General features: G+C 39.2%; 1 protein-coding gene across 5 annotated transcripts in view; it reads right to left on the minus strand.

Annotated features, from left to right (window-relative positions):
* NOL4 (nucleolar protein 4) overlaps window positions 1–27,733 on the minus strand; it is a 189,963-nt gene that overhangs the window by 151,195 nt on the left and 11,035 nt on the right. For all 5 annotated transcript variants that reach the window (XM_013184980.3, XM_048046575.2, XM_013184979.3 and 2 more), the window contains exon 2: window positions 5,904–6,053. In XM_013184980.3, coding sequence (XP_013040434.2) covers window positions 5,904–6,053 — 150 coding nt within the window. The remainder of the gene's footprint in view (window positions 1–5,903; window positions 6,054–27,733) is intronic.

The raw sequence follows: 27,733 nt of genomic DNA on the forward strand, positions 1-27,733 counted from the left end.
GCTAGGTATAGCTATTACAGCTGAATGCTGTTAATATTGTAAAGGGAAAAAATATGAAGAAGAAACTAGACATCTGGAGCATTAAGCAAAGAGTGCCAAAATAATAAGTGTTTAGTTTAGCCCCAAAAGTTACAGGTTAAGAAGCAAAACATTCCCTAACAATACAGTCCATGCAGGCGTACGTATATTTTGTTTTAACTCTGAACACAAAGGAAAATAAAAACATAGCTGACATCAGTGGCATAAGAGTCAAAACTTTTATGAATTTATTCCACTGTTCATAAGAAGTCTACAACATAACATATTTTGACATATATTAACCCTTCCAAAACTTCACCCAGCAAAAAAGGCCTTCTAAATTTGGAATTGGTCTATGTGCTATCTATTGGATCCTATGCAGAACACAACTACTATGAGGGAAGTAATCCAGTACCTGATCATGTAATCTGTTTTACACTGGAGCTAAGTGAAGTATGCCCTGTCTATGAGAACCATATTGCCTTCCCATTGTGTTACTGCGGGCAGAGAAAACGGGCAAAATTGACTTTTTGCTCCCCAACGTCCAGATGATTTAATTGCAGGATGTTCTGATGATGTAGCTTTCAGAGCTACATTTATTTGGAAAAGTTTTATTTGGAAAATTAATGAACACTAAACTGAAAGGCAGATTTTTAGGACACATATGGCATAGTAGGAAAGACAAGTGTGAGGAAAGAGAGTGAAATTTTACAAGTGAACCTATTAACCCCTAAAGCATTAACATGGAGAATGTATGTGTAGTCTGGATGATACGATGTGTCAGAACAGAGAGAATTTTTGGTGTGCGTGTATATTTTTTTAATTAAGGGTAATGAGGGGAGGGGAGATGACTCAAAGAAGAATTCAAAGAGGAGAGAGAGACAGAGAGAGAGAGAGAGGATGAAAATCTCTCCTGGGCCCACAGCCATCAAACCAGGTGGCAGAAATGGGTTTCTTGATGACAGGAGGGCAAACCAGACAAGGAAAGTCCTCTCCTTTCCTCAGCAAGAGGTCAGAATAGAAGACTGATGTAAGAAAGCAGATATACTACTGCTGGGGGTTTTATCAAGAGCTCACTACCCTGCTATATTGTGAAAAATGCTGTTCTCTCTCATACTCAACTTCTCCTTCACAGCTCCGCTCCCTCCCCATGTAACAGGGCCATCTTTCTGAGAGGAAGGCAATAGGGAGCACCTGTTAGCTGGTTCCTTGCCAGGACACTCAAAGATTGCCCTTTGCAAGAAAGCAGGAACAAGTCAGAAGAAAAAAAGTGAACGGGGCTTAAATGTTTCACCTTGCACAAAGGAATAGTGTGGATACAAGTACTTTAGTGTATTAAGGCCCTGCACAAACCTCATACTCTTCTGGTTTCCCAAGTATAACGTTTGCTCTGGATGGAGACCAGCTAGGGCACAAACATGCTTTAACCCTGTTTGATCAAGGGAAGGAAGGACTGGAAGGGAATGCAACCTGTGTTTTTTTAATTTTTTTTCCTCCAAAGAAGACATGTTCAGTGTGGTGCTTAGAAGGCACTCACAAGCACATTCTTAGTTTGAGAGTGGAAAAATGTCATGTAATGTTTCACAGTTTGAAGGTTTTTCTTAGGCTGACAGAAAAATATTCATTACTGCAAGAGCTGGATGGAGAACAGGACCCCAGATATTGCCCCACACCTAATAGACTCCTGTTACTCCTCAGATGTTGTATATTTATGTACTACCTTTCTGATCAGAGTCTTGCCTCTAGCTACGTTCCCTTGACACATCAATATCTCCCACATGTTTTGCATGCCTACTTCCTTTCCAGCTCATCATCTTAGTGCTCTTTTTTCATTCATGGACTGGGAATTTTATTAACCGATCCATTTCCCCTGCTCAGACTTCACAACCCATTCACAACTCAAGTTCACTGCTGCAATGTTTCAAGGCTTTGCACTGTGGCTATGCCGGCTCAACAGGCAGATATCAGATTCACAGGTAAAAGTATTCAAGTGCATAGAATTTCAGGTGTTTAAGGTGGCTGCAAGACTTACACTATCTATTCTCAGGTAGACATCTCACTTAGTGATGGAAGCTTTCTCCAGATGTAATACACTAAGGAGGTGAGGAACTTACTCTTCATAGTTTATTGTTTAAATAACATAAAAATCTAAAGTGTTTGTGTGTTTGTTTGTTTGTTTGTTTTCAGAATACTACAGGAAAGTAAAATCTACTCTTAAAAACAGTTCTTGACCACGAAGTCTGGCCTAACTGTACTCAGAGCTGGACCTGGGAGGAGGCAGAGATGTTTCCCTTCTTCAGACCAGAGACCACTCTCCTTTCAGCTCCCTAGTCACTTGTCCTCCTGCTGAGCCACAGACTTGGCCTGGCCTTGTGTCTCATATCCTGCATTTGTGAGGGAATCATCTCCCAGTCAAGGCCTTCCTATTTGTAAACTTCCCTGGGAACCATGGAACTAACCAAAATTATAAATGCCTTATTAAGTACTCCTTCCGTTTGATGAATGTCAATATTGCAACACTCTGGATATAATTTAAAAGCATAACAACTCTTGATTTCATTTTACATATCAAAGTCAGGTCTTCTTTTTTGCTGGTGTAAGTCTACCTACAAGTACACTTATGCTGGCAAGGAACATAGCCCATCAATTTTATATTGTATACAAGTCAAGCACTTGAAATGAGCATGAAACCTGCTAGCTAAATGGGAAGCTCACCCTTTTTCGTATATTTTCAAGGTTACTCTACCACATCATCCACACAGAATATGTACAATTCCCTTCTCTTGTGTTAGTGTTCAGAGAAGAAAAAAATGGGACCTTATTCTAATCTTAAATATTGAATAACCAATGCTTAAATATTGAATAACCAATTTGTGCCAAGAAATCCTAAAGTTTGAGTTTGGTACACCGCTGTACCATGAAAATTTTAAAAGCTCCCTTCCAATATGCTGCTCCTTTAGAGGTACCAAGCACCACAACATATTTACCTTCCTGTGCAGCACCACTGTAGGAAGTCACACAGAAATAAGTTGCAAAAACACCATTCATTTCCACACAGTTAATATAAACAAGTCACTATAGAATACAGATTTGTAATTGAGCCTGTAGCTGTTCTGAACATGTTTTCAGAGAGAAATACTGATGTATTTGAGTACTCCAGCATCTGGGGTGACAGTTTATCAAAAGAGAAAAGACACTACAAATTCCAAATTTGTTATTCCATATAAATGCAGTGGTTAATTAAGTTACCTTTGACAATTTCATTACCTTTCTAATCATGCTTGAGTACTATTCAAAATTTTGAATGGAGGAGGTTCACAATTGAAAATAGAGATTCATACATATATAAGCAAATTAATTACTTGAAATTACTATGTTGCAACTCTTAGGGCTGTGCCATCTATTTTTTTTAGAAATATTCAGGTACTGAAAATCCATGACAGTATTTATGAATTTCAAAAGTTTAGCAATTTGTACAAAATGTGGGGTGGCTTTCTCCCAGTTGTTTTTCTGATAAAACATTCCAGTCGTCATCACATGCCAGGAATTATGAATAACAAATAGCAGTTGTAGTATACAGTTGCAAACAACCCTTCCTGTAAAAATTGTTCACTCAAACTGCTTGGTGAATGCTTATGCATGTTATATACATTTACAGATGTCAACATTTACAGACGACTCACTTTTGACTTGTGAGTAAAGAAACAAGACTAAATTAATCTTGTTTCCAATTCACTTAATAAAATTAAACCCCGCCAAAGTACTTCAGTTTGATTTATAAAGCTCTTAGGGTACAATTTCTGTAAGAGAGTTGCCCAAGACAATACCTCTTTCCTGCAGCATCATCACAGAAGGAGATACTACATGGCATTCTGGAGTCATTTTACCTTCTTTTTTTCAATCTATGGAAATGTTTTAAAATTATATGTGTGAATCCTATCTTTGGGAAATATGACTCAATGCCCTTAGCAAACAAATAAGCAATAAAATGAATACAAAAATATTACAGACTTTGGTAATGATATAGAAATTTACATTTGGGCACCTTGATTATCTGCTCATAGCAATGTAGTAAACCCATGTCTCAATTACAATAAAAGTTAACATCAAATGAAAAGTACTGTGTAGGCTATTGAATCTGCACAAATTGTTCTCACGGAAATGACACTAGTTGTCTTTCATGCTGTTCACAATAAACAAATTTCTTATCTGACCTGGAATCACGAGACTCTTATAGCAGTAAATATTATACTTAGTATACGTTATACAGTAGTAAATATTATTTATAAATATCTGTAATAGTAAATATTATACATGTCCTATGCATTTGTGGGATTATGACTTGAAGCACTCTGTTTATACTTGGCAACATTCTTTATGCTTATATATTATTCTACAAAGTTTGAGATCTATACCTTTGAACAGCTTACTGAAGTAAAACAAAATAGAAAGATAAAGGTCAATGAAAATATTACTTTTCTAATGCTTTCTAAAACACAATGCCAAGTATAAAAATGGCTGAGGTGTTAGATGAAAATTAATTTAGACAGTTTGTGTTTGTTCATCCTGAAATATCACTCCAAGCCTTACAAAGCACACCCAGATGACTGGTGTCTTCCTTCATACATCTACTTTCAGGTCAATACTGCTGGGAACAAATTATAAGGAGCCTTGCCAAGAGCTTATCACACAACAAACTGTCTGAAATAGCCTATAAATAAAATATTTGTAAAGGGATTCAGAGATACATAGTAAAGATTGTTATATACCTGCGGGGTGGCGGGGAACAGTAGTGGAAAGAAAGCTATTTCTTCTGGCTAAAATTTGAGATATGTGTAGAAAAACCTGGAGTGCCCACATATTTTGGTTGCCTTTCTCTAAAAATAGTTGGCATGACTGCAGGTTGATTTTAAGGTTAAGAACACTGTATTCAGGGTGACAGATCACCTTAGGACCCCATGCACAGTCCCCTGCCAGCTCCATCCCTCTGGGGCCATGCAGAAAGGTCCAGCAGCTGGGCAGGTGGACCAGGTTCAACCATTCTGTGTTCCTGGCACTATCACATCACTGTGTATGGAAACTTGGCCATCGGAGTCTAAGGAAGCACATACATCCCAAGCACCATGGGAAAGTGTAGTACATGTTTTGTCAGTTCTCCACAAGCAAAGAAAGTGTTATATTTGTGCCACTAAACACAAAAGCTACTTACCATTATTTTAAGGCAGTGGCCAAACAGTTTAGTTCAAGCAATAAAACACAATTAAAAATCTTAGAAATAATATTTTTTTTCTCCTCAGCCAGTGTATACAGATTTGGCAGCTGCCCTCTCAACACTCCTCTCATTGTACCTAGTAGCTGTCTGGCCTTTTCAATTTCAGCAAGTTACAAGTTTTCATACCATTAAGCCAAAAACAATACTTAGTCAGCAGCAAGAAACTATAAGGAAACTTCATTCATATGCTGAAGTACAGCACCTCATTTAGCAAAGTTGTGACAATACCTTATAAGTCTTCTTTCAGACTACATCCTATTAATAGCAATGAATTAATACCGAGCTATTAGAGAAATTGTCAAACCATTATAGAAAGAATAAAATCTCTGCTTGTACCAGTAAGAACATCTCTACTGAAGCCAATGGATCTGGCCCTTATGGCACAGGAAGCATGGCCCTCCTTATTTGTAAACTGTATGTTGTTATGCACTACTGAAAGATCTCAGACATAAACTTGCGGGTGAAGGCTGCTGTACTAATCCAGCTGGAAGAAAGAAATAAAGCAAAAACCAGAAAACACAATTGTATGCCATGTGACTAAGCCCAAATAATTCACACTTTTAGAGACTGTTGTTTACTTTTAGTTGGTTGGTTGTTGTCTTTTTTTACTTACTGCTTTATATGTTCTCTTTTGTCCAGCATGTTTTCTGATTTGTTCTCCATTAGGCCCAGTTTCAACATGCATGGAATAGATAATGTCAAAGAAATCTTCTACCACGGCTACCCGCCGTAAAGACAGCTTCTCATCTACACCTACTCCATCCTGAAAAGAAAAAAAAAGAGAAAGGAAAAAGTAAGGAGGAGAGGAGGAATAAGTAAGTGGTGATAATCATGAGACACATTCTCCTCTTTCAGCAAGGAGTTAAAGACCCTTCCTCTGAGATCTGAAGGTCACCCAGACATGTCTGTGAATGACAGAAATAGTAAGGTAAAAATGTTGTATGATCAGAAGGATCATATGGCACTATCCCTTGCAAACAGTCCATTTTGCCAAGGCAGGGCATTTGGTTTCTTGACAGAAAGTGATCTTCCATTATTTCAAAAATGATACAAGTATCCATGCTTGTTTCTCCAAATGCACAAACAACATTCAAAGGCAGAAGCAGTCCCAGTCGTGGCATAGAAATGCATTATGTGGCTGCTAATAAGAATGCAACAGCTCTTTCATCCTCTTATTCCCCTCCCAGTAAATCTGTACCTAGCATTTCATAAAGGTATTTAATAAAAGGTTTTAATTCACAGGTGACAGAGCTGACTGTAATTATGAATACAAAGGAAGTTGTTATAAACAATTTACCCCCAGAAAACCTGCTTGAAAATATACTGCCTGAAGACATACCACAATAAGAGGAGAAGAAAGAGATATTTCTAAAATTTGTGCTTTTGTACACAAATGTCAGATTGGAATGAGTGACAGAAAAGTGAGGACATCTACCAACTGATTTCCATAACTGACAGTGCCGTGGTAGCTAAAGACTTCTAAATAGAAAGAGTCCCCAGTGGCCTGGAAATTAATCAGCACAGTTCAATTTGGACCATCCATATGAGGGTTTTTTGTTTTACAGCTGTCTATGGATTCAATTCTAATGAAGGGGAAAGAATTGGGAATCTTGTTTTTCCAGGGCAAGCAGCTATGAAGCAGGCTGTGTTTCGCAGTACAAAATGAGTTTGTGAGGAATAAAGTGAGAATGGCCAATTCATTTGCAATCCAACTCAGTCTTTGAATTTAGACCTCAGGAAGCAACAGTATCACCTAGCCTTCATGGAGAGGCTCCCATCCCATGAGCAGTCCCTAAAATTTCATTAACCATCTGCATGAAAATTCTGTGGCATCATGGCATGTTCAGGTATTAGCATCAGTAAGAATTTGTTTGGTATTACCCATTGCTGTTGTGTATTACATAAAAAAAAAAAAAAATCTTTAGAGATGGGGCAACAGATTTTTGCAGTTTTAACCTTTAGGGAAATTCACACATGATCTCTGCAGGGGGACCCATCCTCAATCATTATTCTCTCACCACCCAAACGGCTCGGTAGGATCCCTAATGATTTCAAACGCTCTTATTATGACGACAGTGTTATCTCTCGCCACTCTCAGAACACTCAGAAGTTTATAGTGTTGATTAACTGATAAAGATTTAATCTGTTTATTACTAATGAGTTTTGTTTTAGGAAATTTCCTACGGGGGAGCTCTCTTTTTTAATTAAAGAGAAATGCATTACAACGATATTAATTTAAAACCTGAGATGCCACATCAGCAGAACTGACACATACAAACATTAAGAACACATTCAAAGAAGAACCTCAAAAAGAAAACTCTTTTTGCTGCTATTGGTGGCCATACTGTGCAGTGCTCTTTTTTCGTAGTCCCATCTGTCCCCTCACTGGACACTGAGATCCAAAGGCAGGTAGACATGATGTGGCTGTGTTCTTCAAGTTGTGTGTTCTCCTTTCAGCTGAATAAAATAATAAGCATGACTACTACTTTCAAAAATACAAGGAAATAAAATTTGCACAACCTTATGTCATGCCTTCTAATTGAAATGCCAGAAAATGAATAAAAACTTTCAAAATCTTGTCAGTTAAAGAGGGTAGGAAAAAATGATGTACACTGAGTGGAAACTCCTTCAGGGTAAGACAGAATTATTACTTAGCAACTATACTCCTAACTTCACCATAAGTATATCTGGTTGGGCCTGGGCAATGAGTAGGTCAGGCTTCACTCCACGTGGTGCTGCATAAGGTGATGAGGTAGACCCTGTTTCAGAAAACAGCGTTTAAAAGGTGCTGAACTGCTGCAAGTAAGCTGTGAAGTACATCTGGCACAATGCAATGGTCTGCAGAGACTTAAGCTTTAACTGCAGAAGCAATACACCAGATGAGTAACTTGAATGAGAATGAGATAGCTATTTACTAAGACTTTTGATATCCCAGTACTGACATCCCAGCAAAGAAAAAGCTGGGCAAATGATACAACCCCAAATCTCCATTTAAACTATAATGTCTCTGAAGTGGATGCAGTTGTATTACTTTCCTACCACGTGCCATTACACTACACTTTTATCCTGAAATTGCTATTTGATAAAGGCATTAACAAAGCAGTTCTACTTTATAAGCTGGCTTTGGGTAAAATTTTCACAGTGCCTAAGGGGACATTTTTTTTAGCCTCAACTAAGTCTAAAAAGAGATGAATGAGGGAATACATGATAATGCTATTCAGATGTCTGAAAGGCTATGAAATGTCCACAAGGGACAGGACAAGTAATAGGCTTAGACCACGGCAAGGGAGATTTACATTACACATTAAGAAAAACTTACTATAAAAGCGGATAGTCAAGTACAGTAACAGTTTGCCTGGGGAGGTTGTGGGATCTCTGTCACAGGAGAATTTTGAGACCAGGTTAGACAAGTATCTGTCAGGGATAGTTTGAGTAAATCCTCTCTTGGATAGACCAGATATTAATTGAGTCCCTTCTTGACAACTCCATGACAGAGAAGCTCAAAGACCATGTTCAAAGCAACTTGGCTACTAACATCTCTAAGAGCGCAAGAAGGATATTTATAAATCACTGGGGTATTCTAAGGCATTTTTTTCATCATGGTAAGAGCCCAAGTCCCACTTTAAAAAATGACTTAAGGATAGAATCCTCACTGAATGTTTCTCTTCAAAAATTGGTCTCAGACTCTTAAATCTTTTAGGTTGACTGTCATCGCATTTGTTTTAGCCATCACAGAGGTATGCCCCTATTCTAAGTCAGTTTCCAAAGATTTCTCTTTGGTTATCAGTGTAGCAGGCACTGCCAAAATGCAACTCATCCTTGTAAGAGCTAGAATGCTTTCAGTATCTGCCAGTGAAAGTTACTTTATTTTACTCTTTGCATTGCAGGTTTTCCTTGTTTTTATTTTTATTCATTCATCTTCTTATGTGCTTAGGATACAAATAAATAGATGTTTCTTTTCCTTTTCAGCCCTAAAAATTGCATTTGCACTCTGAGATTAAAGTTGTTCGTTTGTTTCTAGTTATCGACATAAAGAATACATTTCTGGACAGAACTGAGCTTTACTGACAGTTGTTCACCTCTCACAAACTGCTAAGGATCCCTTTGAACAATGATGCTTGAGGAGAGAGTCAATTTCCTTTACTGAGGTGGAACCTGCAGGGCTAGCAAGAGTAAAGAAGAAAAAAAAGCTTGCCAGTGATGCAAATATATAAAACTCTGACTGCAAACTACAAAAACATCTATTAAATAAAAGGCCGTCATTTGGGCAGTTACTTTGCAGAGGATTTAACACAAGCCTTTAAAATTAAAGTCACCAAAACAAAAGTGCTTGTAGTTTCTTGCTTGAGAATACCTGGCACCATCTCATGTTGAAATTTTGTGGGGGAAATAGGTCTCATAAAACATCCTCTTGTTTCATGAATGAATATAACTATTGGCATCTTTACAGTGTTTGAAAAATCTTCCTATAAACACATGATAAAAGGAAATGGAAAATAAAAGTAAAGGCTTGGTTGGTGGTTCTATAAAAACGTGCAGATCTATAAAAACCTCTTGTAAAAACATCAAAGTCAGAAGCATCTACAAATCATTAAGGGTAGATGGAAATAACAATCAAGCTAAATATTTAATTACATTACGTAAATCACATACAAATGTAAGACTCCTTTGAATGCTGCAATATTTGTGTAACATTTTTCTGACACATACCGCTTTAGATTACAGAAGAGTTAAAGCACAACCATGCCATCACACCTCTGCTGCCTAGTATCACGTTTTTCTGTCTTTCATATGCATTTTCACTGTACCCTGAGTGCACTATACATCCTTACAAAAAGTTCTGCATATAACACAGCCTCCTTGTTAGCCTATACATAATGAACTCCTGACATGATTTTATGCAGGTATTTCATTCCTTTTGGATGGAACACAGAAAAATTTTGTATCATAAGCATTAGCAGGAACCAGTAGTTTATGTATAACATAATCCTTATATATCTGTCTGCAGAAATAAGTTAAATGATCACACTGAAAATCCCATTATTTGTTACTGCCTTTATCTGCTTGCTCAGTAACTGTAAAAATATTAATATTTAAGAAGAGTGATGACCATTTAAGAATGTCTCTTGCTCCCATAGAAACGAACAAATCTATTTTCATCAGCACACTGATTTGAATTCTCAGGTTATTAGTATATCCATTCGAATATCTAACTCTCCTGTCAATGCAGCATAAATCTACAATAGATCAAAAATATTAGCACTTGCTAGCTGTTATTAAGTGGTGTAAAAATAAATAAATTGATCATTTCTATCCAGTTCCTAATGGAAGGTGTCTATAAGAGCAAAAGGGGCATTTATTATTTGAAATGTATTGTTTCTGCTACTCGTTATATGATCCATTTGAACAGCTAGTCTCATCTTCTACCAGCAGATGGAGACAAGAAAAATCAAAGTTACATTAAGGCAGATGTACACTATTTCCACCTGACAAATCCTCTATCTGGAACTTTTAGAGCAATAAACCCCACAAAGAATAAGCCTAAAAGCTTGGATGTGACATTATGAAGTCAAACTTCACAGTGGAAATAAATATTAGAAATTAAAAGAATCAAGTGAAAAATGGCAAATTAATATATCATTTGAGACAAGAGACTAAACTAAACAATAGACACAAAGTTTACAATTTTCTTCTGAACAGAAATTTTATGGAAGCTTTAGGTGAAAAAAAAAAGTCTTCTGCTGTCCTGATGGGGAAGCTTAAGAGACCCAATAAACAGTAACAGACCGAATCAATTCTGAGCAGAAGTCCCTTACTCCTTTGTCTCTCGGACTGGTCCAGATGATGGGAAAACACCAAAGCAAAATCTCTGTCAACAGACCATAACACAGGAAATGCTGAGTGCCAAATGAATGTAAAAGATCTCACTTGAAAGGACTGTCCTACTGAGAAGTTTTAGGTGAGGTCATCTTTTTGATATGAATCATTAGCTCTATTAAATTAAGCTCTAGCAATTACAGATAATGGATTGTGAAAAGCAGCTTGCCAAACAGCAAAAGGAAGGTCTGTCACCTTTATTTCCTTGAAATGTAGTAACATGGGAAAGGCAATGATTTCATGACAGACAAAGTACCTCCAGAGGTATCTTCAGAAGCCCCTTTGGCATGAACAGGATAATAACCTGCCTAATGTCTCTGAGATAAATATTTAAAGCTCTTTCCATATTGGAGATGGACAGAAACTTTTCTTTTTCCTCTGCCTTGGGAGAGTTATGGATGTACAAGCAGACACAGGTTACGCTGCAGACTACTCTTCATAGTTAAGAGATACTTCTTAACTAAAGTCTGGACGTTGTTTTGCCTCAGCACACTAACACTTGATTTTTTTATTTCTTCTTAGACTTTTAAACATTCACACCATTCTGAACAAAAATGAGTCACAAGACAGGCCACATTTGACTATTTGTTAAGTCTGTTGATCCAGGCTAACCAAACACCATGAGCGATATCTATACAAGCAAGCAGAGCAGCACAAGAGGAGCAGATCTGTAAAGCAAAGCAGTTAGAGAAGCAGATCTGTAAAGCAAAGCAGTTGATACCAAGGAGCTGATTCCATCCTGCGTGTATTTCAGGCTAGCTTTAGTCTGGTCCCTGGCTTTGGACACCCACCTCTGGTTGAAATCCAGTAGGTGCCCATGTGTTAAAAATGCCAGTTTTCTTTCACTGAAAGTATCCAGTTCATGCACTGAAAAAGCACTGGAGGTGAAACAAAGCACAGCAAGCGAGTGTGGTCAGGAGATCTGTTTCAAGTGCATGTTCCTTTTCCAAAGCAAAACGCCAGTGCAGACGCAGCCACAGCTTTGTTAATATAACTAGCATTTTTCACACGTGCACACTGTGATGAACACTACCCAAATAGATGAGGAAGACATTTACATATCTTACTCAGGGCACACACTGCCCTGGTGTGACTGGGGAGAGCAGAAGAAAGGAAGAAACTGAACAAACACATATTCTGACATGGAGGCCGTATTTGCCACGTTACTCCATCTACCTGCCTCCTATCCAGCAAATTCCTGTCTGCTTAGCCTGCTGAAATGACAGGTGATGCCTTCGGCACTAGATGCAGCCTTATTACAGCTTGCTTCTTTTGCTTTTCTTTGTTTTCTGACAGAGAAAGCAATTTAATGCTGTATTCGGTCTACAGAACTATCTGGAGTTGGTATATTTAATATAGGCACAATAAACCAATATGCATCATTTTTAGTGAAAAGTATGGAAAATTTCCAATGAAACCAAAGCTAGAACTATACAGAAGGAAAGGAAGAGCACATACAACACCTCCAGGAAGACTGCAGTTTGGACTTTGGGTTATTCCTAACACCGGGAGAACAAATTAACTCAGCAAATTGCATTTTTTTGTGATTAATTTGAATTTAGCTATAATTCACCAATGAATTCTTCATTTTAAAAAAGCTTATAGAAGGGAATTCCTGATCTTACATTGCTTCCAAATAGTTTGTCCAGAAGTCTATATTTAAAATGGCAAAGTGACAACTATTTCTTTTTTTTTTTTAATATATAATATTTACCAGATTGTATTATTTCCTGTTCTTTGAAGGATGCTGTCCGTTTCCTAGGGGGTTAGTTTTCTATTAGAGCTAATTAAGTTTTGTCTTTGAATTTATTTATTTATTTATTTATTTATTTAATATTCATTACAGTTCGGGAAATATTCAGTAGATTTCACTTGCCCTTTTGAAACCCGCTGTTTTGTAAGCAGCTGAGAGGTAGTACACTTAACTAGGACAGTAAGGATAACCAAAGAGAGGAGGAGTGTAACATAGCCAAATATCATCTGAACTTTTTGCTTGAGCTCACATTCATGATCAAAGATTTAATGCACTTATTCCCTCTTGGTGATTCATTAGAGGACTAATGAGGAACAGAATTTTCTATAATTGTGTGATTTCTAAGAAATGGCACTTTTTAAGCTTAAAAAACAGCCAAGACTTCAGTTGTACCATCTAACATGATGAAAGTGTGTGAAAATTTGTCCTCTTACAATAATCTGTCATTCTTTGACTGAAAGTAAAACTGAACATAGAGGTAATTATTAGGATAGCTATAAAATATGATTTCTCCTTACAAAGCAACACCAAAAAAAAGTTCAAATAAGTTACTCTGAGTGGTAATTTTTTTGTATCTCTTCAGTTGTACTAAAAAAAAAATGTAAATATATCATCAGGTTAAAGCCCCAAAACAGAAGGACAGCAAGTCAGCAAAGCAGAAGTGACCGTGAGTTGTACAAATGCTGAAATGACAGTCTCTTTAAACACTTTTTCATGTTCTTGTGCTCTTCACAAATTTTATGTAATAATCATATCAGCCAAACTATAAACAGTGACTTCAAGACTTTTACAGAGGAGATAGCAATGCTAAGCTACAAGCTTAACAAGGTAACTGCCTTCTCAGTCCTACAGGTAAGCTGGAAGGGTCAGCTGCTACTGGTGGATATTTTGAAGACAGGGGACTTCAGCTCTCCAGTCTAACAGTTCAGCACATTGCATACTAATTTCCATGAAACTTTGTTTCTAAAAGTTACTAGAAATGGCAATACATGCAAAATTTAGTTTTATTTTTGTCTTGAAGCAGTTCTTTGCATCTATATAGCACTTCTGTGAAAATTATAACAATTGTTTGTCCCAGATAAGTTTACCAGGATCACATAAAACAACTAATTCTCTTCTAATATTTTTTTGACTTTAGGGGATATTAAAATTAATGGGGTTTGGTCCTAGATTGGTCCTGTTTGATATGTTTTGTTTTTATTTTTCTAGACTACAATCTCTGGCATTGTCATCAGCTCAGCAAAAATAAATGGTAAAGCTACTAACTGAATATTAACTCTTAACATTCCTTTGATGTTTCCAAAATTGCATAATTGTATTTTAAAATGTGCTACAGGTATTCAAGCAGTAGGGGAATGCAATGTAGATCTATAATGCCACCTTTTTTCAGACTGATGAAATGCAACTAGTGTATGCCAAAAGTAACCTAACACTGAAGTGAAGTTTAAATGGTGAGAACTCATTACCCAAAAGTGCTGGCTCTGAAATTAAATGTGTGTTTTTGAATTATATTCCAAATACTCACAATTGTGTGACACATGGATGTTCCTGGGGGAGCTTTTTTAATAAATAATGTGATATATATGTGCCAAGAGTTACATACTGTAATCAGGTTTCAGGAGGATACCACACCACAGATCAACATTGCTTAGTGACAAAACTCAAAATAATAATAATAATAAAGTGCTTTAAAAGCCTGGCTAATTTGTAAAATAGTCAAAAAAGTCAGGGGAATGAGATGGATCAGAAGACTGCTAATAGGATATAGTGTTATTGTGTCTGGACCTCTGGGTTCAACTCCAGCAAGGGCTTTTGTCCCTTAAACTTGCTTCCACCTGCTATGTACTGCAAGGAATAACCCTGGGGTGGCAGGGAGATGAAGTGTGTGACCTAATCTCTCCCATCTATGTTTCTGCAACAGCTGTTCACTTGCTTATACAAAATGAGTTCATGGTCTCAGCACAGCTCCCAGAGGACAGCTGTCTCCATCACCAAAACCACTGCTACAACAGACCATTAGGTGCCATTAATTGGTAACCTCATTAGCAACATCAGTAAAGGCACTGGGGATCAGATTTTCAGCTGCACTGGTGCTGCACAGGCAGCTTATGGTAGGGATGGATGAGAAAACATTAGCGGCTTTGCATCACCCACACAAAACCTAGGTTCTGGTACAACCCAGGTGCCGATTCAGCACGTTCATTCGCAAGGCACAGCACAGAATAAAGAGAGCTGTCCCCAGCCCCAGTGCCTAAGGGGACAGGAGCCTCCAGCATACATCGTGCTCCACAAAGGGGCTGTTGCTCTGTTTGCATTGCCAGTACACTGCCCACACTGGGAGAAAGCTGCTTGCTGGTGGGGAGCACAGAGATATTTCTGAGGTGGGAATTTCCTGGAGTACAAGCTAACAGTCTCTACTGGAGGTGCCTCTAGATTTCTGCAAGGACTAATGGACAGGGATTACAAATGGCTTGCTGTGATTGCGCAGGTAACGTTACCTGATCAGGGATACAGGCCTTTGCTCACTCAGCTGTCAGGTTAGTGCAAAACTGAATTCACAGGGCTGTGCATGACACCCTATTTCTGTCTGCACACAGTTTTAGCAGTACTGATGTTACAGCCCTGATGAGCTAGGAGCACAAGCAAGGAACTGTAGGGAGAATTAGGCTCCCACCAGGTCTGAAACAGAAGTAGCAAATGTCATGTCAGATATTGGCAATAAGTCTTCAGTGTAGCCAGCAAATGTCGTGAACAAATATCTAACAATGATTTTCAGGAAAATTCATTATGAGGGTTGCAAAAGTTATCGCTCCAAAAATGGATTTATAAAACTCTACTCCTACGTCAGACCCGAGGGAGGGCTTGTGCACTCAAAAGTGCACATCAAACTAAATTAGTTGGTAAACAGACAATATTGCTTTTTTTATAATAGTTGTTAATGCGTGTGCATTTGTGTGTGCAGATCAGATTTTACAAAATGAAATGACCTCAGCAGACTTATATAGGGCTCTATAACAACTTATTTGTAGGCTTGATCTTCAATTAAATTACTTTTGCCTAATTCTATGTTTTTTTCACTCTTACAACAGTATTTTTCTCTCCTGGGTAACCTAGGCAAGAGCAGGTGCCAGATGCAAACCTTACATTTCTATGAGGAAGCACTGCTGCAGACAGATCATTTACACCAATTTTTCTCCTTTTTTTCCTCCTCCATTCCCTAACTGTAAACAAAACCTACAGCATGAAGAGGCCAATCCTTGCCAGCAGAAGCAAGTTTTGAAAAACACTGCGCAGCCATATGTTCAGCCCTGACCAGCACGATCGTTAGGAGGCTGACATCTGCAGATGGAGGGTTCATATCACCATTCAGCAGAAACATGCTGCTACTGTACACTGAAGTCAATGTTAGCCAGACTTTGCTCAGGATAAATGCTCAGCACTGGCCTGCAATATCACCGTGCTGATTAATTTTTGCTACAGCGACACACACAAAATATGCATCTAAACAGAATCTAAGGAAAAATGGTGGCAGTGACTGAAAATTGGAGCCTTTACAACCCCTTTTGGTAATCCTCTTTATAAAGAACATTCTTCTGTATCAAATGCTATCTTGAAGCTGTTTTTGTGATAGAAAACACTTGCCAATGATGAACCTTCACGAAAGCCCACCAAATTCTCTTTGGCTGGTAGCGTTATGCACTAGAATACAACCACGTAAAACGGTCTCCCGAACTTCTTTCAGGACTCAGCAGACTTAATTTTTCTCCATATAAACTCTTTCAACCATTTTTTCAATAATCACTTTAAGAATATAAATCTTCCTCGCCTTACTTAATGCCCTTCAGAAAGCAGTGAGATTACTTAATGTTTGTGGGAGTGATATTGGTTCTTCTTAGAGAAGCAGTAACATAAAGTGCATTTTCCCCACTACTTTTTGCTGTTTCTCCCCCTTGTTCTTCTCTTAGTCTAGCTGCAGCTCCTCATGCACTCCAAACACTATTTTTCAGGGCTTAAACAGATTTATGGTCAGCAATTTCCACAGGGACTGTGTGCATGTTCTCTCAGGCATGCTCAGGCACCACTCATCGGAGGGCCAGGAATCAAAAGCTGTGTCTGTTCTGCCACTGGCAATGAAATTCAGTGGGTTCGTGCTTGCTGTGTCCTTCCTTTGGGCCTTTACTCCAATCCAGTCCCCTTCTTCGAAAGCCTAGACTTGAAACGACATTCCTCTATATGAATTGTCCTGCGTATATTTTGCAACCTTATCTAATATGCACAAATATCATCAATTGTAAAAATAGGAGATTGACTGGAACTATTTTTCTTTATTTCCTTTGATTCTGAAATGAACATACATCTCTGAACTGCAAATTCCTAGTGGAAAGGAATTCAGTTACATGAATTTTACCCAGAACATTCCCTGCATCGAATCTGGAGCAACCCTAAACAGCAAACAGTTCAAAACATCAGTAATTGCAAATTGAAACCTTGAATTTGTAAATGCTGTTTTACTGAGTAAAGAGTAGTTTTTTTCCTCTCATTTTTTTTTTAGTGAAGACGAGGTACTCTCCAAATCTGATCACTAATAATGTTGAGCACCATCCCTTTTCTTTTTTTAAGAGAATGAAAGAAACACATAGATAATGAAAGAAAACATTACTTCTTCAACAGTACTTCAAAAATAGATGTTTTGAACGAGTAGGTAACCAGATTTCCCCAACATTTGATGCATGATAGAAGATAGGAAATTGGACTATTTGCAAGTTAAAGACTCCCTATTAATCAAACGCTTGCAAGTCTCTGCCCTAATCTACGCATGCCCACAAATTTACTACCATAAGTATTGCTTTGCATGCTAATGTTAGTATACGTAAAGCACACTTGATGAAAGAAAAGGAAAGATGCAGATGAAATAGTCTGCTCTGTATAATTAAAGTTCATGATTATTCTTTCAAATCTGTAACAGTTAATATGCAAACTATAAGGATCTTCATAATTATTAGTACTACTCTGTGCTACAAAACACAAACCCAGCACTATATTAACATTTTTTTCTTTGAGCATGTATCCATAACTGCACTTGCTCTCTTTATACAAAAAGAATAAAGTTATCAATTTCTCAGCTCTTTACCAGAACAGGAAGAAAAAGTTGAAACATAGCATTAGAATTCAATTATGTATTAAATACAGTATAATGATTATATTATTCATCAGGTTCACTAGAATTCAGTGCTCTGTCTCCTAATATCTTAGTTTAAGCTAGCCTGTTCAAACTGAAGCAAAACCATAATTCACCAATATTAAGTAACTTGCCCATTTTCTCGCTCCTCTGTGTATACTGGCTGTCTTAAGATAATGGGATACAGCTCTCGGATGTGTTCAATAATAATAATGATAATAATGTTTCTCTTCCTCTCATTATGTACACATGTTGTGTACAGCCTGACTGATTGATACGGCCATCCCCCCTAGAGCCGGCTGTAATTCGTGGCTTAGCTTGCAATGTGCTATGGGATTTCTTGAATTGAATAGTACTATACAAACTCAGGGATATTACAGATGAAAGAAAAATCATCTGGTCACTTAGCCCATTCCCCTACAGTATAGGGATTGTCTCCTACTGTTTACAATCTACTTTCTTCAGTTGTTTTTTAAATGTCTTTTCGGAGGTAACATTCATCACTTCATATGAGGGGCAGTCTTACAGACCAGCAGAGGTAAATGCAGAATTGTTGGCTGAGCCTACAACAGCAGCCTGCTACAAAATGTTTGCAAACTGCTGTGCCACTGTCCCTTAGTTATGTTCACCTGGAAGACAGACACTATATGAACACTCTCTAGGATTCATTCAGGGGAAGTCTCTGTGCCATACAAGATCACATCCACCAAGAAAGTCAGCAAGGGCCTCTCAGTGGCAGTGAGAAATCAGTGATCACCTCCCCAGGGCTCTGCCACAGCTCCTAATCCCTGCTGTGCCCCTGCAGCGGGGAAAAAAAAAAAAAAAATCTTCCTTTGTAAAGGATCCAGAAAATTATTTCTTCTAGAATAATAACATTATTCAAAATCCCATTGAAGACTCACATTGATTTTAATATACTATGACTCAAGCTCCCAAGTTGTTCTATTCTTTCTAAAATCTTGCTCTGTCTGCAAAGGACTAGGGACACGCTGTCAGCACTTTCAGCCTCTCAGCAAAGCTGATACAAATAAAGAGATCACAGTTTCACACCCATGCTAGAGGTGGCAAAGGGTTTAAGGCTTCAAATCTACATTACAAGGAGAGCCATCATTTATTTTCGTCTTGGTGACAACATGAACGATAACATTTTTTTTTCTGTAGAGCAAAATGTTATCAAGAACGGAATTTGAAAGTGAAACCTTTTGTTTCTTTCTGCATCAATTCAACATTAAACTTCATGTTCTGAGACACTGCTTTGCCTACAGAAAGCTGTAGCTTGCTTTCCTCAAACCTTCACCTTCTCCTTCCATCAGGCTTGCTTCTTCCTGGACTACGTTTCCCAAGACACACTGCAGAAGGAGATCATGTGTATCCTGAAACATTTAGTAAAATCAAGGATGCCAACGTAGTAGGAAATTTTGTATCACATCCCTCTCTTTGTAAATACATCGCGCCCACTCATTTGCTCGCACTTTATTGCAGTCACTAACTTCAAATATCCTAACAGGCTTTGCAGCACTTGCACCAACAGATGGAGTCAGCTGTGCGGACTGAATATGTACTGTATCTACATCACTTATGCCCTGTCTGCTCGAAGAAATACACTGTTACGTTACTGATGAATCACACCTGCTACCCAGGCCACATACAAGACCATTTCGCCCTCACTAAGAGGACTAAATGCAAAATCCTACATCTACAGTGGCCAAAGAAGCACGGGTCACCAAAAAGATGTTAAAAGACCACACAGACAAGCCCTGCTCTGCTCTTGCAAATAGCCTATTATGGTACTACATGTTGATTGCTACAGATTTTAAAAGGAAATGACACAGTAATTTCCCATCAAATCAAATCATTTCCAGCATAACTTTTCATTGGGGGTATTCTGCATGTATCCTGGCATTTGTTTTCTGGGGAGACATCAGGCACAGCTGCATGTCTGGTAAATATGTGTATTTGTTTTTTATCTATGCGTGTGTGTGAAATTAAATTCAATCTGATTCAATAATATGTTACTGGCATGGCAGGCTGCCTGTCCATTGCCTAAGAAAAGCGAACAGACCCTTGAGGTAGCTGTCAGCAGCTGGTACAATGCATTTAGGATGGGGTTTCATTCTGTATCTGGGATTTTATCCCTTCTATCTATTTGCCAACATTTCCAATCCTGCTCAGTCATTTTTAACAGGAACCTGCCATCTGAAAGTACTTCACAACACAATGCCATCATTGCACTTTCTTTCTCCCAGGGTCAGGAATGCTTTCCCATCAGCTTTTTGACAAATATATTTTATGATTTCTGATATTTAAAAAAAAATCTTTCTGAAACTCCCTCACGTTTTGGATGATGAAGCAAAAAGGGCTGCTTCATTTAATTTTCTCCTGTTAGATCTTCTGCTCAGCTGCTCCTTTTTCTATTTTTCTATTTGTTGTTGTTGTTTTGTTTTGTTTTGTTTTTTGATTGGTTGGTTGGTTGGTTAGTTTGCTTTGCTTTTTTCATTTTTGTTTTGTCTTTTTTTTTTTTTTGTCTCCTTGTGTTTCCGCTTCTATGTCATGGTCATTCGTTTTCCACTCAGCATACCTGCCTCTGCTCTGATTATTCACCAAAATAAAATAAATAAATAAAACTATTAAGATGATACAGCATCCAGTCTAGTACCCTATTGTTTGTCTTCATCCTTTCTAGACATCTGTTATATTGGATTTCGTGAGTTATTAGAGAAAAAAAAAAAAAACATTATATTCATCTTGACTCTAATACCACGTATAACTCAAGCTGCATAAATTCTCTGAATTAATTCTTGTGTGCTATTGATGATGTAGGTATTGTAGCAATTTATTTGGATTTTTTGGTCCCTCACAAGTCAAGCTATTAGAACTACAGAGCCCAAGAAGTAAAGCAATGATGTTACTTTCATATTTAATCCTCCCATGCTCCCAGGGTTGCAGCAGAAGTAATTTGGTTGAGATGGCACCTGGGAAGTACGCTCTTCAACAAGTCATTTAGCACAGTGCTCTCCTTTTCCAGAGCCTTTCTGGATGCAGCAGCATAGTCAAGCAACTTTTTTCAAATAATGCTTTTACAATCTGATTTGTAAACTTCAAAATCTGAAGCTTCTAGACTCCCCTATTATGAAGCTGAGCTTTATATAATTTAAGATGCATTCAGTGTTCCTATCTATGTAATTAAATTTTAGACTGTTTTTGTTAATTCGAACACCTTCTGAATTTTTTTTCAAAGAGCTTACTAAGCATTATGTTGAAAGAATTTGACTGAAGTTATATCCTTTGTTTTCTCATCTTTCATGCTGATGGCCTTTGTTTTAAGAATAATTAACTTGTATTTGAAGCATTAAAAATTATTGAAATAGGGTAAGGAAAATCCTGAAATTGGTCTGAAAAATATTCTGATTTAGGAAACAAACTGTTGGTTTCTAAGTTTACAGGGTCCACTTGGGACTTTTGCAGACTTTAAAGTCAAATTTCCCTAACAGCAGCCTGCTGACCATTCATGGTTTACAAAGCAACAGTATCAGTTTCTACTGATACCACAGTATCAGTAGAATTCTGGAACCACACTAACCACTAGCAGGTTATACACTCACCAGTGAAAAGACTGATAATGAAATACCCAGGGTCCTTGAGAGATTTTGAGAACTGACAGGAAGCTGTTGCTAAGATTGACAATCTCTTCTATACAGCTAGGAGGATTACTAAAAGATTTTTGCCTGTTTTCCTTTTTTCCTTTTTTTTTTTTTCCTTTTTAACACAAAAGTAGAATTTTCACACGAGCATTTGACTGTAGATGGGATTTTTCAAAAAAAAAATGACAAACACCATGGGACTCACAAAGAAATTGTAACAGTTGATAACACTCCTTTTTTAAGCTATTTTAACAACTATAAAGGAAGAGAAAGCTTCCTGCTCTTTTGTACATGAACATCTTTAGGATACAGATGGGGTTCTGTGGTTAGTTTCTCACAAAGGAATTCAATGTTATTTTCACGGGTAATGCTGTTATTGGTCAGGTGCTTTACTATCCTTTTAGGTCTCAGCTGTGCTCCATTGAAGACAATGGGAGTCCTCCAGCTGTATTTGATGACACACAAACCACCATTTATTGAAGCTGATAAAAAATAGTTTTTGTATACTACTGCTGGAAGAGAAACCGCTCTGGTACCCAGGGCTACGGCCATTCCTGCTACCCATCTCCTCTGGGCTGCCATCCAGCTGCGTGGAGAAAGAGACTTGCAGAGGGGCAGACCTCACTTCAAACTGGTTAATAACTGCACGTCAGAGGCTTGAGATCACATTTTCACATCTCAACCACACGCAAGCATTTTTATTGCCCGTAACAGCCCATTTAGCACCTCGAGGGCCATAAGTTCAGCAACGCTACCCTCCAGCAATAGGTGTAACTCCATACTGCACTATACGCCATATGGCTACGTACACACTGTAAAAGACCACCAGGGTTTGTAGGCAAGAGGTGTCCCGAGTGCTGGTTTCGGGCAAAAGCAGCAAGCGAGGGCAAACACCAGCAGCGACAGCGGTGGAAGATTGTCACTCCCTGCACCTCTAGCCATGCCAACCACGGCACGTCACTGCTGACAGCGTGTATTTGTAGCTGCCGCGCCGCTGGGCAGCCCGACATCTGCCAGCAAGGTCTCATGCGGCATCGCGCCACGGTACGGTGGATTTACTAGGGGATGCGGGCCTTGTCGCCAAAGACAAGGGCTTCCCGAAATCAAACCGGGGGCCAACCCTGGATGTCTGGGGGTGCGAGGAGGAGAACCAGAGAACCCCCAGGGTCCCTCAGAACAGCCGTCTGAGCTATTTTCCCTCAACCGCTCGGCTGCTGGCAGCCGGCCCCGCAGCTAACAGGCCCTTGGCTCTGGGGGATGGCGGTCGGGGCCCCGCTGGCACCCCACAGCACCCCACCGTCCCTAAGGAGCCCGGGGGGGGGGGGGGGGGCCGGCAGGCCGCGCTGCGGGCCCGGCGGGGGGGACGAGAGGCCGGCCAGGTGCAGCCGCAGCCCCGTCGCCATGGGAACGGCGGGGAACGGGAGGGAGGGAGATGGCGGAGGGCGCCGCGGCCGTGCCCGCTGCTCCCCCCGCTGCTTGCCGCGAGTGGGCGTGAGGGGCGGGTGTGCGTGAGTGTGTGCGAGTGTGTGTGTGTGTGTCCCGGAGGTATTGCACTGTTACTATAGGAACCGGCGGGGAGAGGGGGGAGCGGTGGCGGGGCGGCCGCGCCCTCCCCCTGCTCCCCCTCCCCGTGCCCTCGATGCCAGCCCCGGCCCTGGATCCAGTCACGGAGCCGCGGAGGCACCGGGCCGGGGCGGGAGGGGGGGGGGGGGGGGGGTGTAGGAAGGAGGAGGAGACGACGACGACGACGAAGAGGAGGAAGAAAATGCCTCGCCCCAGCCCCGAGGGGCACCCGGGGTGGGGAGGGTGGGGGAGAAGAAGAAAAAAATAAATAATAAAATAATAATAATAAAAAAAAACACACCCTGTGGTGGTTGTTTACTGTACCATATGGCTGCAGGGGGAGGGGTGGAGGAAATGTCTGCCGGTTGCTGAACCGGTGCACTCATTATGTCCGATGGAGTCAGAGTCACCCGCGTCGCGCCTCGCCTCGCCGGCACAAAATATCAGAGCTTTCCCCCCAGTTTCCCCCAGCACACCAGCCCCGATTTGGGGCATGGTAACTCCTCCTCTCAGCCACCACCAGAGACAGATTCTGGGGTACAGTGTGCCCCAAAGCCCCAGAGGCTCTGCTTTGAGCATCACTGCGAGCGGCAGGGCCTCGCCAGGAGTGAGACACAGAGAGCTGGAGGCTCCCGGAGAGCGGGCACGCCAGGGGTACAAATGCTATCCCTTCCCCAAAGCCTGTGCCTCTCTCTGCCAAAACCCGTGCAGATCTTTTCTTTGTGTGATGCATGAGCTGCAGCTCGGTTTTGAATCCACGCTGCCATACATGAAACGTAAAAGGAAAATTTAAAAAAAAAAATAAAATGCTGCCGGTATTTTTTTTCATTTTGTTTCGAGATGAAAAGCTGATCCATCTCAGGGCGTTGCGGAGGAGTGGGATGGGTCACAATGAGAAGTTCCTGCCATCAGTGCCACAGAGAGACCTGTGCTGATGTACACTGTTTCTCTCCTGAGGTAGCAGTTCGTTTCGGAGGCACACTGGGTGCATCCTGTCTCTGGAGAGCTTTCTCGGCCAGTGTCAGTGGAAAGGCTTTGAAACGGCTTGTGCCTTTCCTCTCCGTGATTCATAAGATAGGTGCTGAACCTCTGTATTATTAGAGAGATAAAATCCACAAACTACGGTGTCTGAGAATAGGCAACTATACTGCTATCCATATTACCGTGTGAAATTGAAGTATTGATTTTTTTAAAGCATGGTTTGCTACTTAAAAGACCGATCCCGTTACTATTGTAGTCAGTGGGATTTTGATACTAATAGGAATAGTTTTTGCCTTTAAAATGGTCTATTTCACATTATTATGGTAATGTCATTCAGTAATTCTTAAAATCAGTCTTCCTGGTCTTGGACATTTGAAAACATTAAGGTACAAATTATTTCAGCTCAACTTATTCACCACATTTCTGCTCATGTCATGTCCAAAGTTTTGTTTAGATAAATAAGATAGATAACTTATTGCTCCAGATGGTTGTGGGTGGATTGAACCTAATAGGTTCTCCAGTTACATGTTTTTGAGTTCGTTGTTTTTTTTTATATATTTATTTTTTAATTCTGATTTTACAGAAGCCTACATTTAGAAACCCATTTGTAGATCTCCTCTTGTGCACAGCTTAGACTGCATTTGGTTGCTCACCAAAATAGCGTGCCTTCCAAAGAAAGATTAAAAATATTAAAATGCAGCCAGCACAGTGAGTGGTTCAGTTCAGCTGATGTTACACAAATGTGCTGATCCTACTGCCCATAGATAATATACATTTGAATCTTGGCACCTGCCATCGGATTGGAATTCAGAATGAGAAACAGCAGGCCTTGACGTCTGGAAATAAAGGCAACATAAGGAAAAAAACTGTTCTGTGCCTATTAGTAAATAATAGTCTCCAGCAGCAAAGGCAAATGACAAGGATTGAAGAAAATGTGTAGCTCTGCACACATCAGATAGATATTGGGCCTATTGTACAATGGTGAACATATTCACACTAACATTGCGAGGAATAGCCAGCACCTATTCATTATTTGCCTATTTGTATAAAGACAAGCTTTTTAGAGTCTAGCAACATTCTGTTTAGCTACTTTCTGCTATATCATTTCTGTGATACTCATTAAATTAAATGTTGACTAACATGATCCAATTTGAAATGAATACTGGGAAGGATACACAGAATTTGTTTTAAATTCTGCTGAAATGAAATTTCAGTGAAAAATGCAATAAAAAAAAAAAAGTAATCTGTTCATCTTCCTCACATTTTCCAGGTAGTTTGAATTGTTAGGCGATTAGTATCTTAAGGTTGTTCTGTATTTATAGGTGGCCAACAGGTATGCTTAGTTGCATAAATACTGGCTTTAAAGATCAATAGTTGTCTTATTACCATATTAACAGGAAGCATCGTCCTTATTTTACCTGGTTTATTTCATTAGTTTTATTATTGTTATTGTGAAATTTGTAATATGCATTTTCCAGGCTGACTTTACTTTCCCCAGCCTCCACCTCTCCCAAAGCTGACTTACTTTCATTAAGATGAGCTCACAGGGAGCTATTAAGTGAAAGTTTGTTTATCCGCTATTTGCTTTAACACTTTACCACATTTGTTCTCTCATCTCGCTTTTCTTTCAGTCTTATTAGAAGCAGCTCTTCTCTAATGTAAATATAGTTCAAAGAGACACAGAAAAGGGAAAGAGATCTGAATTCTCCCCATAGTACATGTCCTAATGCAAAATCCATAGAAACGGGAGAATATTTAAAAACAAGAAAACAAACTACCTCAGAAGCGTGACTGAAGATAAGCATATGGGTTGCATATGTTTAGTTGGGGAGGGGAAAAGATGAGAGATACACAGTTGTAATGTACTTAAATATATGGAGAGTTTGAAGGACTAAGATCAGGCTCCCTCCCTGAACAGTCAGAATATGAGGATTTCTGCAGTGGAGAACTGTCTGGGGTGATGAGCACAGCCCCAGCATTGCAGCAGGCTGTATCACAACCAAGGAGGTGGGGGCAGCTTGCTTCTACCAGTATTTACAGCTGGCATTGACCTTGCTGGAAATAAGCTTTTCTATGTACTTTTATAAGCTTTATAAACACATTTATACGTTTATCAAGCACTGGTCTATGATGTTGGAATATGTTATAGCATAAAGAGCTAGCAGGTATAGGTAAATTATTCTTTACAAGTGGAGGAAGTTTATTTGAGCATATCCTATTGCAAACCCAGCCACTGTCACCCAGTCAAGCGGTATGGACTGGCCAGGGCATTGAGCACTAAGGGCAGGTGCTTTTGGGGTGGGTTCCTTCCCTGGGTACCAGCCATTATAAAGCCTAAGCATCACTGAAGGACTGCATTGTGCCTTTGAAACAGGGACATCATCTTTGTGCCAAAAAATATGTTTCACAGGCCTTCTGCTTGTCAGTTCCCACAAGGGGATTTTATCCCGTGCCATTTAGGATGACAGAATTGGTCCTTCATAGCTCTTGGATTTCACCAGCCTGACTCCTTCTAGCTTCCTACATCTACAGTTTTTCAGCACTTTTGTAGGTCTGGTAGGTCACTCTTTGGATCCACCAGACAAATTGCTAATTCACTTTGAATATTTTCATATAGCCTTCTACTCTGAGCATTGTTTATTTGCCTGCTTTCAAATTACAGCAAACATGATAAAAGCAAATTTGTCAAAATTTTTCAGGTTTGTATATCTGAAAATTTTCCTGACTTAACATTTATTAAGAATCAAATTTATAAAAAAAATAAATAAATATCAGGCAATTACCTGTACATTTATTAACGTTCAAAGGTAAATAGCAGAGAAGGCACAGTTCATTGGAATTCTGTTAATTAACATGTTCTACTTACTGCTACTAATAAAATTTGACCTGCTTTCTCCTATTTAAGAATGCTTTTTGTTTATTTGTTTTAATACAGTTTTTGAAAGCAGCTCTTTTGGTTCAAGTTGAAAAAGTAGGATTCAAGTAGGAATATAGGCTAAAGAATATTTTCATTTCCACTGTTTCCTCAATGTCCACTATATCTCACCAAAATTGGGTTGATTTGAAGAGAATAACATTAGAATTTGCTATATATTTGCTATATAGAAGGGCAACAAAAAAAGAAAGGAAGTAGTTTTATTTTAACCAGCTTTGGTTCTAGAACTAGCTTAATTTCTATTGTTTTATTATTTGCTTTGGCGTAAACATAACTCCCTGACAGCTCGCCGTATGCTAAACCTATTTCTCAGTTACACCAAAACAATGATAGCCAGGCGTTTTGCACTGGTGGAACAAAGTGGAGGATTTGTGTAGGTTTTCCAAAAAAAGTGTCACAGTCCAATGAGTTTCCAATATACATCTCTTTGAGAAGTTCTGGTTTTTGCTGATGCATCCATGCAGAACTTACTACTCTGTCTCCTTGTAGGATAGTCCCAAATTGAGACAAAAAG

The sequence above is a fragment of the Anser cygnoides genome, chromosome 2, assembly GCF_040182565.1.
Source record: "Anser cygnoides isolate HZ-2024a breed goose chromosome 2, Taihu_goose_T2T_genome, whole genome shotgun sequence".
NCBI classification, from domain to species: Eukaryota; Metazoa; Chordata; class Aves; order Anseriformes; family Anatidae; genus Anser; species Anser cygnoides.